The sequence below is a fragment of the Ambystoma mexicanum genome, chromosome 8, assembly GCF_040938575.1.
Source record: "Ambystoma mexicanum isolate Mex_15411 chromosome 8, UKY_AmexF1_1, whole genome shotgun sequence".
Classification (NCBI taxonomy): domain Eukaryota; kingdom Metazoa; phylum Chordata; class Amphibia; order Caudata; family Ambystomatidae; genus Ambystoma; species Ambystoma mexicanum.
Window position 1 is genome coordinate 1,194,999,746 of NC_090929.1, and position 16,440 is coordinate 1,195,016,185.

General features: G+C 46.6%; 1 protein-coding gene across 1 annotated transcript in view; it reads right to left on the bottom strand.

The window, feature by feature from the left end:
* The window catches only part of MINPP1 (multiple inositol-polyphosphate phosphatase 1), a 609,776-nt gene that overhangs the window by 280,941 nt on the left and 312,395 nt on the right, over positions 1–16,440 (bottom strand). The window contains exon 4 of the mRNA XM_069611293.1: positions 12,628–12,761. Within this exon, the coding sequence (XP_069467394.1) occupies positions 12,628–12,761 (134 nt within the window). The remainder of the gene's footprint in view (positions 1–12,627; positions 12,762–16,440) is intronic.

Here is a 16,440-nt window from a genome sequence, read left to right on the forward strand (position 1 = left end):
CATGGTCATCAGGTTGAGGGGTTGCAGCAGACCATTCAGACCTAGAGCTTCCTCCCGCACTTAACGCACGCGCGTCCCTTGCTGGACGGAGACTCCCGAGGTGACTGCTCCGAGTATGATGGAACAGACTTGATTATTGCTTGAGGGCGAAGGCACTGTCAGGGTCCGATTTGAAGATATTGTAAACTCAGGGATGTTAAATGGGCCACCCCTTCTCTGTGTCATGCTTTTTCTTTCTCCTTAACCCGACGGTCTTATCCTGATGTGTGACTGCAGTTCTTTTTTTTCTAATTGTACGTGGTCCGAATGCAGATCTTACCCATGCTTCCGCCATGGCCCATAAAACAATTGGAGGGTTGTGGGCTTTTCAGTTAGGTGAGATTGGGTTGTTGGTTTTGTTGTATTGGGGTTTTGTTTCCTCAAAAGGTTAGGGGTATTATTCGCAGTACAGATTTGTGTGGAGGTTGGTGTGGGCTGGTTGAGAACTGCAAGGAACCTATGGTGGCAACAGTAAAGACAGACACAAGTGATCACAGTTCAAGGTGGTTTATTAAACTGTAAAGGTAGGTTGGAAAAACACTATTCTAAACCTAAATCTAAGATGGGAGCAAGCTTCGACCATCAAAAAATAATGAGGCTATTCTAGTGGCGTTGTGTCATATAAAAGGGCCTATACTACGAAAAACCTATTGCCAATCCTTACGCTAAATACAAAAAGAAGTGTGGAATAATGTTCTCAAGAAAGAAGGTAGTGTTCACAAATGATAAGTAAGGATGCAGTAATTGAGGTCTCCCTTCCCCGCATTTTCAGCACGGGACAAGGGTGGATTTTGGAGCACAGCACACGCTCAAGCTTTCCCAGCATGTGCTAAAAGTTCCACTTTCAGCAATCAGGGCAATCAGTGTTTAAGTCTCTTTTCTATCAAATACTCTCTTGCCGCCGTGGGCCTGATGTATTGAAATAAACAAAAGAGCTCCTTTTCAGTGATATCAGGATCCTCGGGTGATGTCTTTCACCTATGGATCCCCCCTTCCGGGCGCAGATCCCTTAGAAAGTTCTTTAATGATACCCGGACCTCCAAAACATGTTCTCTTGTTTTTGAGGGCCTGGGGTTCAAAATAATAGACATATGTTTGGGGTCAGACCCTTCTGGCATTCACAAATCTTCGGGTGATGACTGTTCACCCCTTGGATCTCCCTCGATCGGGCTCAGACCCCTCTCAACTGTTTGCCTCCCTTGTTCGGGTTCACTATGGCATTCTTCACAAGTCTTAATATCTTTTTGTACAGTTCACTGAACATCCCTCGTTCGGGTTCACTTTTGTCAACACACTGTATTTCGGGACTTTAGAATTCACCCCCTCTTTACCAGCATCCCTCGATCGGGTTAACTCTTGCCAATCTTGTCTTTTCCATTCAACTGTTATGATGCAGGGTACAGACCACTATCCATGTTAAACCAGGACAGTAAAATCTTCACGACTGTGCTGGCGAACAGACTTAAGCGGGTAATAAACAAACTTGTCCACCCTGATCAGCCCGGATACGTCCCAGGTAGACTTATATCAGATAACCACAGAAGACTCCACCATATTATCCAACAGTCAGAGGGAAATCCTGATGAAATAGCAGTAGTCTCGCTAGACGCAGTGAAAGCCTTCGACCCAGTAAAATGGCCGTGAATGATGGCGGCCTTGAAAGAATACGGGATAGGCCCGGGGTATCTGCGGTGGGTGAAAATGGTGTACAGCTCCCCAATAGCAAGGGTAAAAACGGAAGCGATAATCTCAGACAAGTGGCAACTAGGCAGAGGCACGAGACAGGGCTGTCCATGGTCCCCGATGCTGAACATCCTAGCCTTAGAACCATTAGTGATCTGCCTGAGAGAGCAGTACGAAGAAATAGGGGTCAGCACTAAGGGCGGTCCGCACCTGATATCATTGTACGCGGAAGATATGCTGTTATACCTGCGGTACCCGGAGAAAAACTTGCAATATGTCCTGGAAGTGATGGAGCACTATGCGACCCTTTCAGGTATAGCGGTAAACCCTAAAAAAATTGTGCATGTTCCCGCTGGGGAGGTACAGCAGAGTCCCACAAGAAAACCTACCCATCTTGCAGATAGCCTGGCAGACCAAAACATTCAAGTACCTGGGGATTAATATACACCATACGGCCGAAGACAAGCACAAATATAATACGGAAAGAGCAGTAGAAGGGATCAAGAACAGCATGGGGTTCTGGGCAAAGCTCCCCCTGGCAATGATGGGAAGGGCAGCCTTGCTCAAGATGGTGGTCCTGCCCAGGTTATTACATTTTTTCGCAAATATCCCACTCAGTTTGTCCAAGCGTTTCTTCATTAAACTCTACAGCCTATGCAGAGGTTTCCTATGGCATAACTCTAGAAACAGAGTGGCCCTATGGAAACTACAGAACCCAAATGACAGAGGGGGCATAAATTGGCCGAACTTCGAGATATACCACCTGGCGGGGCAGCTACAATACGTGGCCAGGTGGCTGTCGGAAGATGAAACAGCAGAGTCCAGACTGCTGAGGGGGGAATGTGACCCTTACTTTCTAAAAGAACTGATATGGTTACCCAGGGCAGAGCTACAGGAACGACCGAGATTGCTGGAACTGGGCTGGAATACATGGCGCAAAGCATGCTGCGCTATGGGTAGCCCGACCCCATGCTCCCCGCAGGTGCCACTGGTGGCGCTATGTGGGGCGGATGAACAACTATGGAAAGGGATCCGCAAGCATTGGGAGCCGGTGGGCCTGGCGACCTTGGGAGATATATGGCATGATGGGAAGGCACTGGACTTCCAGACGTTAACGGAAGACACAGGAATTCACATGGGGCAATACATCACACATACAATAATAGTCAAATGCGCAAAGGAAAGGTGATCCGAAATAACACTAGCAGAAGAACCTGACACTGCCATAGAAACAATGTATGATATTTCGGAGGGAGGGCATGAAATATCCCGGATCTATGAACTGGTGATGTCCACAGTGGGCAAGGCACTGCACCAATTAAGATGCGATTGGGAGGTGAAAGCGGGAGAGCCTATGCAAGACGGGCAATGGGAAAGGGCCCTGAGATATCATAAAAAGGTGTTCAGGAATACGAGGCTGCAGCAGATTCAGTTATGTGTCACCCATAGGGTGTACATGACTCTCCGTAAGATTGCTAAATTTGGTAGCACGGAAGCACATAAGTTTCTCAAGTGCAGGGACGTGGACACCGGGATGATCCACATGTTCTCGGCGTGCCCGGACGTTGGCAGATTCTGGGAGGAAATCAAGCAGCGATTGTCCGATAATGGAATCAAGCTAGAAGTGGAATCCGTGTGGGCATGCATGATGGGGGGATTCAGCAGACCTCGCAACCTGAGGCACGTATGCAAGCTCAAGGACGTGGCCTACATACTGGCCAAAAGGAGGATAGCCATGAGCTGGAAAGCAGCACATGGACCCAGACTAGAGGTATGGTGGAACGATCTTTTGAGATGGGCAGACGCAGAGACAGCAGCATGGTATGAGGCAGTCAATAGGGGGGAGGAGACAGAAGTGGGACCTCTGACAGCATGGAGACAAATGGTAGCCACACTGTCGGGACCCTCCCAGGCCGATACCAGTGAATGTGATATGTCAGAAAACAGGTAAGGGGACGAACCCCATGAGAAGGGAAGTCGGAAGGACACAGATGGAAGCTCGATTTGAAGGGGGAGGGGGGAGGGGGCGACAATAACAAAGAACACGCAAATGTATGCTAAAATGCTAAATGCTAAATGTTGGTGTTGGAAAATATTGGCTGTGAGGGTTTTGGTTGGTTTTGTTTATTATTATAGTTATTAAGTATAAATTATTTTTTTTAAAAAAACTCTTATGATGCAGGATTCACTTCCCTTGGCTTCCCAATCATCTGTTGGTCAAAGACTTTAGACTGTACAGAGGATTTTGCAAGATCCCTGTATGACCACTTTGACCCCTCTTCTCGCCTTTCCCAAGGCCTTCTGGTTATGGTAGTTTCAATACTTAGGTAATCACTCAGAGTTTCCTGAGTGAACACCTACGTGGTGCCAGACTCCTTGGTTGCTGGTTTTCCCCCCTTCAAAACAATTGCTATTTATGCTTTCAAAGTTCAATTAGCCGTTTGCTACTTTTCGTTCATCACAGTTCTGTTTCTTATCAACACTCCCCTCGACTCACTGGCTATGATGAACCACTTGGCTTTCTTTCTCCTCGGAGTCAAGGTTGGTACCATGGAGACGAGCGTCTCTCCCTGGCTTGGTTACCAGCGGAGGAGGGTCTTGTGTACCGTAGACATCTACTGCAACACACACTGGCTATTGTTCGTGGTTTTTCGATTCCTTCTTCGAATGTCTCACAGGCCTTGGTCGGAAAGGGCAAGGTTGCTTCTCTCCTTGACACCCTCTTGGTACGCGCCGTCTAATCTCATCTTGAAATGCTGTGCCGAGTTAGCTCCCTGGATGTGCGGTCTGCCTTGCTCATAGTGTGCTCATATGCTCCACCTTTTATCCTTGTGGGTAATAGAAAGGGCCATCAGGTGTGTGTGGTATGGGTCAATTGCTTGACTTTGCCTGACCCTGGTGATGGGACATGTCAGGTAAATAGCTTGCATGTTAGTCCTTCGTAATGTGCGAAAGTGTTCGTGTCAGAAAGGGGGTGGAGGGGTAAAGTGCTTGCGGTAGCCTACGTGGTAGGTTCGGGAAAAGATGCCTGAAGGAGGACACTGCGGCTCACCCGTCGGCGTCCCACTTCCACTCCCCGAGCGCCCCCCCATCCAGGTGATCCTCCCTCACTAGTCCACCCCCAGGAACTGGATCCAATAGAGATGGCTGTGTCCAGGCCACCTCGATGACAGACTCCCGGGGACTAGTCAGTGAGACACCTTCAGGTTTCTCACATAACCCTTCTTGATGATTGTGGCAGTGTCTCTCTTTCAGCACCTGCAGGATGCCTTCTTTCCTTACAAACCAAGTAGAAACATTTAAATTGGCTATCCTTAATGCACAGGGCCTAAATTCCCCTTTCAAAAGGAGATCCATGTTGGGCAGGCTGCAAATGTTTGGTGTTCATATAGTAATGGTCCAGGAAACTCTGCAGGATCAATGCAGGCTAGAAGCAGAGCATTCCTGAAACAAAAGTTTGCCTCTGCAACTGTAATAAAAGAGGGGTGTGGTGAGATTGGTAGCAAAAGGACCCAGAAGGACAGTTTCTCTTCCTCAAGGAACCTTGCTTGGAGGCCCTATGACATGGGCTCCTTTTACCTCCCGAATGATAACCAGCATGAGTTTTTGGAAACTTTGCTCCCCGCCCTTGTGGTGTTTGTAGAGGGTGAATTGCTATTTAACAGAGATTTCAACTTAATTCTGGATCCTGTTCTAGACAAAACACTTCTCCCCGCCCTGCCTTAGGAACACTCTGGCCTTGCTGACATTTCTGTGAGAGCTGGGATTGTTGGATGTCTGCAGGCTCCTGCACAGGAATGAAAATGAGTATTTACACTACTCGCACACACACAAGGGCTTTTCCTGGATCAATCTCTTGCTTTTGCCTGCTATACTTCCCTATGTCTTGGGTGTTTATATTGGGTCCAGATTGCTTTCCAATTAATCTATGGCTTTGTTGCAATTGAAGGTTAACAGGCTGCAACCTTCTTACCATTGATAATTACTTTAGGGAAAACAATGTGAGGGTATTTCACATGGAATCCTGTGGGGTGTGAGGAAGGCTGTCAGAAGAGGGGACTTTTTGTAAATCAATCAGATGCCCATCTTAAAGCTCGGAGCTGGGGTAGGGAGCGATTAGAATCTCAGGCGTGTGAACTGCTTCACGTGCAGGTAGGATCCCAGAGGGCCCTCAGATAACTCAGATTGGCTAGGTCTAGTTTGGAGGAGTTAATGGCTTTGGAAACGGCCAACACGTTGCTAAGCACAAAATCATTTTATTACACTCAAAGCAAAAATGTGAATAAGCTGTTGGCTTAAAAGCTGAAACGACAACAGAGCAGGAACCATGGCACAGGCATTAGGGACGGGAATGGAGTTCTTGAATTCACAGAAGAGACAAAGCTGGAGGTTTTCTCACACTTCTATGAGGAGCTATTGGGTGCTGAAAGGCCCAACCTGGAGGATCAGGACTCCTACCTTGACTTGCCCGTGCTTCCTAAATTCTTCCAGGCACTGCGTGATCACCTTGAACTTACTTACACGAGGGAAGAAACTGAGCAGGCAATCAACTCACTTACAAACTCAAAGGCTTGGTGCCCAACGGTTTCATGACACTCATATAAAACATTTATAACCCGGCTACTAACCCTGCAATCTTGTTTAAGTCGGTTCTTGCTTTGAGTAAGGTTTCCGATTGTACGGAGGAGTCATTGCTCTCTCTGTTAGTAAAACCTGGCAAAGATGCTACTCTATGCGGCTCCTGTCACCCAATTTCCCTTCTCAACACGGACGCAAAGATGTATTACAATATCCTTGCTTCTAGACTAATTGAATCTCTTCCTTCTCTGGTTCATCTGGATCAAACCAGATGTGTTATTGGTCGAAGCCCGCACAATAATATCAGCCATGCCATTAATGTGGTGGAGAGTGGCAGAAGATGGAGACACCGGTTGACCTTTTTGGGGCTGGACGCCAATAGGGCCTTTGATAGAGTGGACTCGATGTTTGTTATTTTCACTCTGCGGGTGTTCGGATTTGAGTCTTCCTTTATAGCACACATAATGGCTTGTTACCAATCCCTCAAAACTAGGATTTGTATTAACAAGTATTACGTGTGATTTATCCCTATTACTAGAAGGACGCGGAAAGGTTGCATTTTATCTCCTTTAATCTTTGCTTCAGTAATGGAACCCTCAGCAATCCCCATTCGGCCCAATTCATTTATTAAAAGGTATTCCTGTGGACTGTGTTGAACATAAAATGGCCCATTATGCAGACGTCTTACTGATGATGTCACATACCCTACCAACACTTCAAGCCCTTATGATGGAACTTTGGTTATTTGAGCGATTCTCTGGCTTTTCAATAAACAATTGCAACATGTCAGGATCCAAGGAGAATTCCTGTTCCAGTGGGGTAAAGTTGACCTCATCTTCCTGGGCATTAAGTTCATGCCGTCATTCTCCAAGTTACATTGGGCCAATTTTCCGACCCTCTTTAAATCCCTCACTGACTACGTGCTGCGATGGGAGAATTCAGAGATTTCCTGAATAGGTCGAGTTACAGCTGTGAAAATGAATGTAACCCCTAGACGTCTCTACCACCCATTAGCTCTCCGGGACCTCATACCTCGTAACTCCCTCCAGATCTTGCACCAGAAAACTATGCAGTTCATTTGGCGCCATTACAGGCCCTACATTCTTAATAAACTTAACAGAGGTTGGGACTGCCCATTCTTCAGAACTATGTTATGGCTGCCAATATCTCACATATCCTATCCTGGCGGCCTTGTGCCAGCAGGGCCCTATGGATGGATGTCGACCAATCTGTTATCAATTATTTCTTGTCGACACTTCAGCGCCTCAGTGGTGCAAGCAGGAATGGCAAGGGCAGGTTGTTGCCCTCCATCCTGGTTTCATTGTCCTATTGGGACAAATCACTGAAATTATGGAAAGTTCCACGTGGCATCAATCCCCGGTCTCCAGTTTTTGGATACCCCTCCATCTCTCCTGGGCTTACCAGTAGGCTCTCAGGACACTTGAGTCAGTTGTACTGTGGGTTTGTCTCGCTCACATTTGAGGACTGCAAAGAATTAATTGGCGTCCCCAGGCTGAACCCTTTAGATATCGTCAAATTAGGCATTGGCTCACTAATCCCAGAACACTTGAGGCAGGGGTTAACCCGCTCACCGCATTAGAGCTCACTGTGCAAGAGGGGCTCCCTAAAAAGAGAATCGCTAGATTATTCAAACTTTTGAACAGATCGAATCAGACTGCATGGTTACCGTCTATGTTGCGACGGGAGGGGAATCTGGGATGCTCGATCTCAGTTGAGTCCTGGAGGAAGAAATGAGCCACCTCTGCGTCCCATTGTGTGACAAAGAGAACACATATAAAGTATTTTTCTAGATTCTAGATATGACTATATACAGATCTTCGTGAGTTCGTGGGACCTACTTAAAGGTGGCCTGGGTATTGACCTACAGGTCCAACCCCCACGGAACATCAACATAGTTCTCAAATCATCAGAACACTAAGAAAATCCAAGAGAGGTCAGGCCCACACACCCAAGGAGGAACAACGAACGAAGGAGAGCAGGGGAGGATGATGCAGAGCCACTATATGGGATGCATCAGATCAGTAGATGCCATACATCCCAGCAACTTGGAAGGTGTTGATCTACTGGGCCAGGGGAGGAGCAGAATGGTCAAAGGCCAGGATCATAAACTATTATCCTGGAATGTAGCAGGATTGGCTAAGCTAACAGACGACCCCAGACTGGTGCTCATATATTAGAGGGTTTGAAATATTATTGCAGGCGACATGGGCACTAGAACCTATCCTGCTCCAGGAGTTTGTAACCTATACCATCCCAGCTGCAAAAGGGCCCAAAGGAAGACCATGGGGGTGGGGGGAGCAGTTCAAGCAGCACTCTAGCCTGGAAGGTGGCCGAATGTTGTACACATTCTCCTGATCTTCAATTCCTGTCAATTACTATATAATCATTACAATAATTAATAATTGGTGTGGGTGAAGGACTCTCCCTGTTCACCATTTACAACATGCCACAAGGACCCCAGGGAATCTTTACATTAAATAGACTACAGGAATTAATAACCTTGAGGAATCCCCCTACCACAGGAAGTAGTTACATCCTAGTGGCAGGGGACATGAACCTCCAGATAGAACCACTAAAGAAACAGATGGCTTTTGGGAAGATAGAGACATGGTCTGTGATATACCTTCCCTGATATAGCAGCTCCCCCTAAAAGAACCCACCAACAGGCAATAGAGTTAGGCTGCTTACTGTTCAATTTAAATCCAAGGGCATGTAATTGCCGGCTACCTAAAGATAAACCAGCCAATTTGATGTTTAAAAGCAGCAACGAAGCATACTACAGGGCAGCCCAACTACGTGTCCTTGTCCCGCACGTCAGGCAAAAGTCAGAGCCACAGTGGATAGCCCTAGACAACTATCATCTCCGACCATTCATCCTAGGCGAATGGCTATGGGTTCCGGGGCCCCAATTGCGAAATAGTGTTAAAAACCACCCTATTATTGGAACAATATGGGCAATCTGGACACCAGGCAAGAAAATGGTGGGAGTTACAACCTGGCCATCTCCCCTTGGATACCTATGGTCACCGGGGATCCGGGATGCTATCCCAGAACCAGGGAGCTTCGAGACATGGTACAATGCTGGATTACAGAGGGCTGGTCAACTCTGGAGAGATGATGCCTTTATTACAATTCAGGATTTACAGGAGGCGCTCGACATAGGCTCGCTCTCAGTCTCCCTATATCTCAGACTCAAGGGGGTGATGACAAGGGCGATATGGAAAGAACAATTACAAAGGGATCTCACCCCGTTTGAAAACATTCTTAACACGTGTACGAGTTCAAAGGGCTTGATAAGTGCAATGTACTCAGCGCTGATTGAGGTTGATATTACACCATCACACACATTGAGGAACAGGTGGGAATCGGACATGGGAAGGCAGATTCCGCAAAAGCTATGGCTCCAAATTTGTAGAAGGACAGCGAAATCTTCCATATCCTGCCAATATAAATTGCATGCCGTCAAGTTGTTGTACAGGTGGCAATATGACCCGGTCCGGCTGGCCAAAATGTATCAAGGAATAAACCCACATTGCTGGAGGGGCTGTGGAAAGAGGGCCGATTACTGGCATATGTGGTGGGGATGTGAGGCGGTCCAAGCTTACTGGACGGAGGTCCTCAGCTGGATCAAGGAGCTGGATGATGATGACAGAGAGATACACCCACTTCTGATCTTGTTCGGCTTGGTTGAAACGGAAGACGCAATCAAAAAGGCGCCCAAAATGATTCTGGGTTTACTGCTGGCCGCTCGAGCGTGCCTCACCATGGTGTGGAAGAGACCAAAGCTCCCTAATAAAACCGAATGGCTGAATGTTGCTTTGAATATATATAGAATGGACAACCTTACGGTGGTCCTGCATGGAGATCGCACTTCAGTTGAGAACGCATGGTCGGAATTTCGGGCTAAATATGTGACATAAAAAATGTGTGCAAAGCGTTTCTATGTTTGGAGACATTTTAGTTGATGGCTGAATCTCGCTGCTATGTTAAACTAGTTCTAATATGTCTATGCACCTGATGTCAGGTAGTTAATATTGGTTCGGAGATAGATACTGGTCTCTTCCAGCCCTTCAGGCGGTACAATGTGCAAGGGGGGGAAGGGTGGAGGGTAGAGGTAGTTGGGTTTGATGAACCTATTCAAAGTTAATGCGATGTGCATCAGATCCCAAACGTTTTACACACTGTATTACTATTGATGTGATATCCTTTTTTTTTGCACTTGATCGTTCGGTTACAAATGCCTGTACATGATTGTCAAACTTTTATTTCAAAAACTAATAAAAGACAATTTTTTTTAAAAAAAAAAAAGCAGCAACGGGTCTTCCCATATGGATTGCATCTTTATTTCTGGTAATAAGTGGGGAAGGGTCTGTGATTTTGTAGTCTGTGCGAGATCAGAAAGCGACCACTACCACTTAACTGGCATCCCAGGAATAAGCTTGGCTATACACTCAGATAAAGCTTTCAATAGGAATGAACCGATCGCCATATCCATCAACGATATGCTGAGTAGGGTGAAAAGGGGGTGGTGGGGGGAAATCAACCACGCAACTACCACTGTTACAGAGCACAACAGCCTCCTGAAGGCCTATGTACTTGAAAGGACAGCCTACATCACATGGCCATAGCAGGTATGTCAATCCCCCCGGCCCAGTGAATGACAGAGCCACCTAATCTTGGAAGGCTGGGTCTGGCTTGTATCTGAGAGAAATGTGTCCAAAATGTGGCCAAGAGGTGCAGATTCGGTAATTAAAAAAAAAGAATTATGTACACAAATATTGGTCTCAAGTACAGCGTTGCTTGACTTTACAAAGGAGCTAGTTCCCATCCATCACCTCACTTAAAATATTAACATTAGGAACAAACCGTTCACAATATAAATAACTTCAAATTGAGTATTTATAGTAAAGTACATTTTGTCTTCTGTCAACATTCGATGACCTGGAAGTGAAAGCAGTCCACTGCCAGTCACCATGTTGTATACGGTGCACCTTTGCACCTTGTGCTTATAGCATAGGAGACATTCACTTGGATTTATGTGTACACCCACGCTTCCGGAGAACGCATTTGTGTTCAAAGCACAAACAGCACTCAGAACCAGTATCACCTGCCACTTTTCCATGTTGGAATGTTCGTCACCCTCAGTCCTTGAGGTTACGAGGTGTGCACTAGGGCTGTTGCTAACCCCAAAGGCACCAATACTTGTGGAGAGCACCATTATCCCTCGGGAGCCACGTGTAGGCGTTCTTTGGCTCAGAGCCACAATACAAGACCTGGCTGCATTTGCAGCTTCTGCAACAGTAAACAAGCGGACTAGAAATTAAAAGGAGCCTCACTCTATGGGACGGTTGTTGCATCCTCTGATATTATGCGCCTTCATCAGGGCATGCCTTCCTCAATAGACCAAACACCAAGACAAAGCAGAAATGAGGAATTCAAACATGTTCATGGGAAATAAATGGTATTACCCAATTTGATCGATTGGTATATCTGGCCGAATTCAGCCAGTATCATTCGATAGATTAAAATCAATCAAACTGGTTAATCACTACCAAACATGGGGAGCCGGGGTAGTGATGGGCTTTGGGGGTAGCGGGAGTGTCCCCTGCTTCCGCAGGATTGGAAGTGGGGGATGGGGAAAAAAAATAGGAAGAAAAAGCGGTCCCTGCGGTGTCGGATATGACCCGCGTAGGAGGGATGGAACTGACGCTGTAGGGTCAGAATAAAAGCAGACGTCCAAAAACAAGTGGGGGGGGTCAAGGTTTTGCCGAATTTGGCCGCAGCAAAATTGACCACGGTCAATTCCACCACGAAGATTTCTGCCACCGCCAAATCACATACATCCAAAGAAATCATTATCACCCTTAGGAAGCACCCAAGATTCTTATGAATAAATTAATCCCCCCTCACATTGCAATGATCCATTACAACCACAGCTTAGAATTTCAAATCTGAAAATACAATGTCATTAATGACAATGTTGTTAATGTCCGTCTTGTGCTGTAGCCATTGGACTGCTTCAGCCGTCAATGTGCCCTTCTGTACATTGATTTTTAGCAAAGTAATTTTAATTTCCGTTAAAAAGTCAAACATCCAGGTACACTGACACATAACAGAACAAATTGAAGTCCTGAAATGACTGGCACTATGAGCAATTTTACATCATTTCACCTGGCACAGGCGGCATAAGCAACGACTCTTGAGGAATTATTTCAGTGCCATCAATGGCACTCTCACCAATAAGCATGCAAATACCCTGTAGAACTTGCTTGTGCAGCCAATGTGTCATTGCATACATTCTCGTACCTTTTACTTTCGGTGACTGCTCGCTCCAAGTGCTTGAAGATATCCTGAAACAGGATGCAGCTGGCTTTGCTATTGATGTCATATCCATATCCCCGCTTCCAGTACTGCTTTAGATCATTCAGATATTCGAGCACCTGGAATGGTAAAATCATACATTGAACCTATACAACAAAAAGAAGACACCCACGCCAACCAAATCTTGCAAAATGAGAACAGTAAATCCACAAATCTCATTGTGCAAAACAAGCTATGCAACAACCCAATTTAAAAAAGGTTTACTTGTCCTCAGTGAAAATATTTGCTTAACTTCTAATACATAAAAAGCACATAATACAAATCAGTCCAGTGAAATGGTTTTGAATACTGTTTCATTTTTGACTTAGGGAATTTGTATGTTGTATATTTTCCGCTATTTGCATAAGGTTTTACTAACCACATGTGCAGAAATAATTCAAACATCATGAAGTCCCGTGCAATTGTGGACACAGGCTAATTTTTTATTTTTCTAAACCTAAAAGTAGGGGCCCAGTTAGTAGGGGCTACATGTTTGTTCCCCAAGGGAACACCTAGAAATAAAAACGCAGACACCAGAGCAATAAAAGTATGTTTATTAAATGTGTTTATTTATGTGTGTGCATTTGCATCACACCTTACAGCCAACCATGGGGCCGGATGGAATGTTAACAGAAGAAAGAAAAGGAAAGGAATAGAACTCCCCTGACCAATAATGGGCTGTGAAAGGGAGAAAAGAATCCAGTGAGGATTTTAAAAGGTTAAGACAGTAGGAGCAGAAAGAGAGACAAGAAGCCGACAGAGTAAAGAAAAAGCGCCAAGGGTGCTGGGGTGCCACTGCCTCGAGCAGGCCCCCAGCACCTAAATACATCAATGGCGCCAGGGGCTGTGTGGGGGAGTCCCCCGGAAAGTGAGCCAGGGGGCCGAGCTACTTATGCCAGGGGTAGCTTGGCCGTCCGCAGCTGTGGCAGGTGTCGGCCCACCCGGGGGCCAGACTGGACAGACCCAGGAATCACCAAGGGCCCAGGAGACCCTTGCATGGGACCGCCTGGGCCAAAGATGCTATGCCTCGGCCACATGTGTGGGGGGAGGGGCAGTCCAGACAAGAATGCTAGGCAGTGTACGCAGTTGGCCCGCCTCGCCTTGTGGCCAGCGAGGCAGGAGCATTCCAGCGTTCCGAGAAGTCCTCTGAGGCTGCATATGTCAGGCGCAGACCAGGAGATTAAGATCGGGGAAGTCTGCTCCACCCATGAGAGTGGACCGGTGAACTAAAATTCTGGGCTGGCCAGGTGAAGAGGAGGAGTGAAGGAAAGCCTGGGGCTACCTAGCGGAAAAGCCTGGGTGAAGACCAGTGGCAATACGTTGAGATTCAGGGGGTGGAACGAGAAGAGTCATGGGTGTGCAGCGCCTATCATTGTCAGCGTTCACATGTTGATGCAGCCTGTCTTTAAAATGACCACGGAAGTGGCGGTGTAAGCAGCGGCATCCCCACAGCTCAGGGGAAGCTGCTGAAAGTTGTAATGTAGGCAGGGGTCGCGGCAGTGATGCGGATTTGTCCTCAGGATAAAAGGGCTGCCCCAAAGACTTTGACAAATCCTCTGATGTAGTCGCAGCCAATAGGGCCCACCCAGAAGGTTATCAAGTCCTGAGGGCGTGGCGGAGATTGCGGGGGGCCCCCATGCCAACAGGGTCACCCTGAAGCAAACCAAGCCTGCAGGGAGCGACAGTGACTGTTAGCGGACCCCCAATCGTGCAGGCGGTTGCCCAGACAACACAGGAAAGCGCTGAGCTGCGTAGGAGTGTGGGTGGTCCTATGTGGTGGACGGGGCCACTCTGAAGAAAAAAGAGATCAGGCTCCCATCATGGAGACAGGCCCCAGCCAGTCATGCAGCCATCCAAGCAGACCCCAGGACAGGCCCATGAAGGTACTGTAAAGAGGTGACGGGAGGTGACGGACAGCAGCAGTAACCCCATTGTGACATTGCTTTATGTGTTTTAGAGTTTGTATGCAATATATATGTATGTCTACTTATAAGTATATATTTATTAAAACATTAAGTAGGAAACATTAGAATGGGGGTTAAATAGAAGGGAAATGTTATGTAGGTTTAAAGGCTGAGTATGGGTAGTAAGAGAAGTATATGTAATGAATTTAAACGGGTTAAAGAAGATAGAGGTGAGGTACCATGGCGCGAGATAGCAGGATAGTGTTTGGGCCTGCCTGAGGCCGTCTAGTGAGATGGGATCACCCACAGAGGCCATCCTCTGGCCTCCTACTCCATGTGGGTGGAACGTGAGTTTAGGTAAGGGGTCTGTTGTGTCAGACTCACCCCAAAGGACCCCATTGCCCATTCAAGGAAGGGGGAGTTGATGTAGAAAGTCCCAATCTAGTTGGACCTCAAACCAGGGGAATTGTAGAGAATGCTAACGGGAGACGTATTTTAAGTATACAAGATTTTTACAAAGAAAGAGGGGTCCCTCTTGGGATTCCTATAAAATTCAATCTGGTGTCTGTGTCCATTTGTCATCTTAGAACTCAGGGTGAGCCCATCTCCTGTTAGCAGCAAGTGTCTTCGGCAGATGCAGCACCCTTCCCTATCGAGGTGGAATGGTGGGTGGGAGTGGTGGTTTCAATGGGTATAGACCTGGTCTGGGGTGAAGGATAGTACACCTTTACCCGGACCAGTGCGTCAACAGAGGCTACATGTATGCACAATGGTTCCCCTCGCCCACATAGCAGCAAGTATGTGGGTAAGAGAATGGGAAAAGACCACCAGAAAACCACCTGCAACCATGATAAATCTCAACACGTTATTAGATGGCTCCCACTCACCAAGGTATCAAAAGGTGCATTATCCAACCCTAGTGATAATAACAAAAGGATGCAGGATCACCCATCAACATCCTAAAAATAAAGTAACCCATTTCCGGCATCGAAATTGCCAGAAGCTGGGAGCTATTTAGCTCCTGGTTATAGCCAAAGGGAGCCTGGTTAGCTTGAAACCAAAAGCTACCAGGAGCTACTTGTGACTCCCCAGGCAAGCAGTGCCATACAAACATAGCTATGTGATATTAACCGTATATAGTTTTGGGAATGGGTATAAAAGACAATAAAATACACACTTAAGACATTTAAAGCATATTGGGTAATATATAATGGACAGAAAGTTAGTTTGTAACTCAGGCACTATGTACTAGCTCCCAGAGCCCCAGACGTTGCTCCTGCCTAAAGGGTGATGCCCCGATATCCAGGAGCTTCTTTCTGCTCCTGGTCAACCAATCCTAATTTTTTAACCCCTGCATTTATCACCCACAACCTTCAGCCACCACCACCTCAGTAAAAAGAAAAAAAGGTATCACTACCTTCAGTAGTGTTGGATAGGAGACAGCACCAATAAAGCCTTTAGCTCATAGTTATCCTCCAGCAGATGCCTCCTTTTAGCAAGCAAACCCCCAAACATCTGGGAAGAGCAATTCGCTATGGCCCTCATCTAACCTTGTGTCAACATTGGAGCAGCCCTCTGTAAATGCATCCTAACGCTAGCATCATCAAGTATCTTTCAATGTATGTCTTTTTCATGGCTCACATGTCTTACCCTCACGTCTTTCTTCTCCCTTCAGCAACTGTAGACATTTGATTTTGCATATGGCACGACAGAACTGAAACCAAAAAGTGATGGGTGGAAGGTTTGGAATTAATCTGAACCACTGGCACTGCTCTGGGCAACCTTCCACACCACTGTTTTTTAGCCTACCTGCACCATTGCAAAAGGGGTCCAGCCATATGCAAATCAGTCTGGT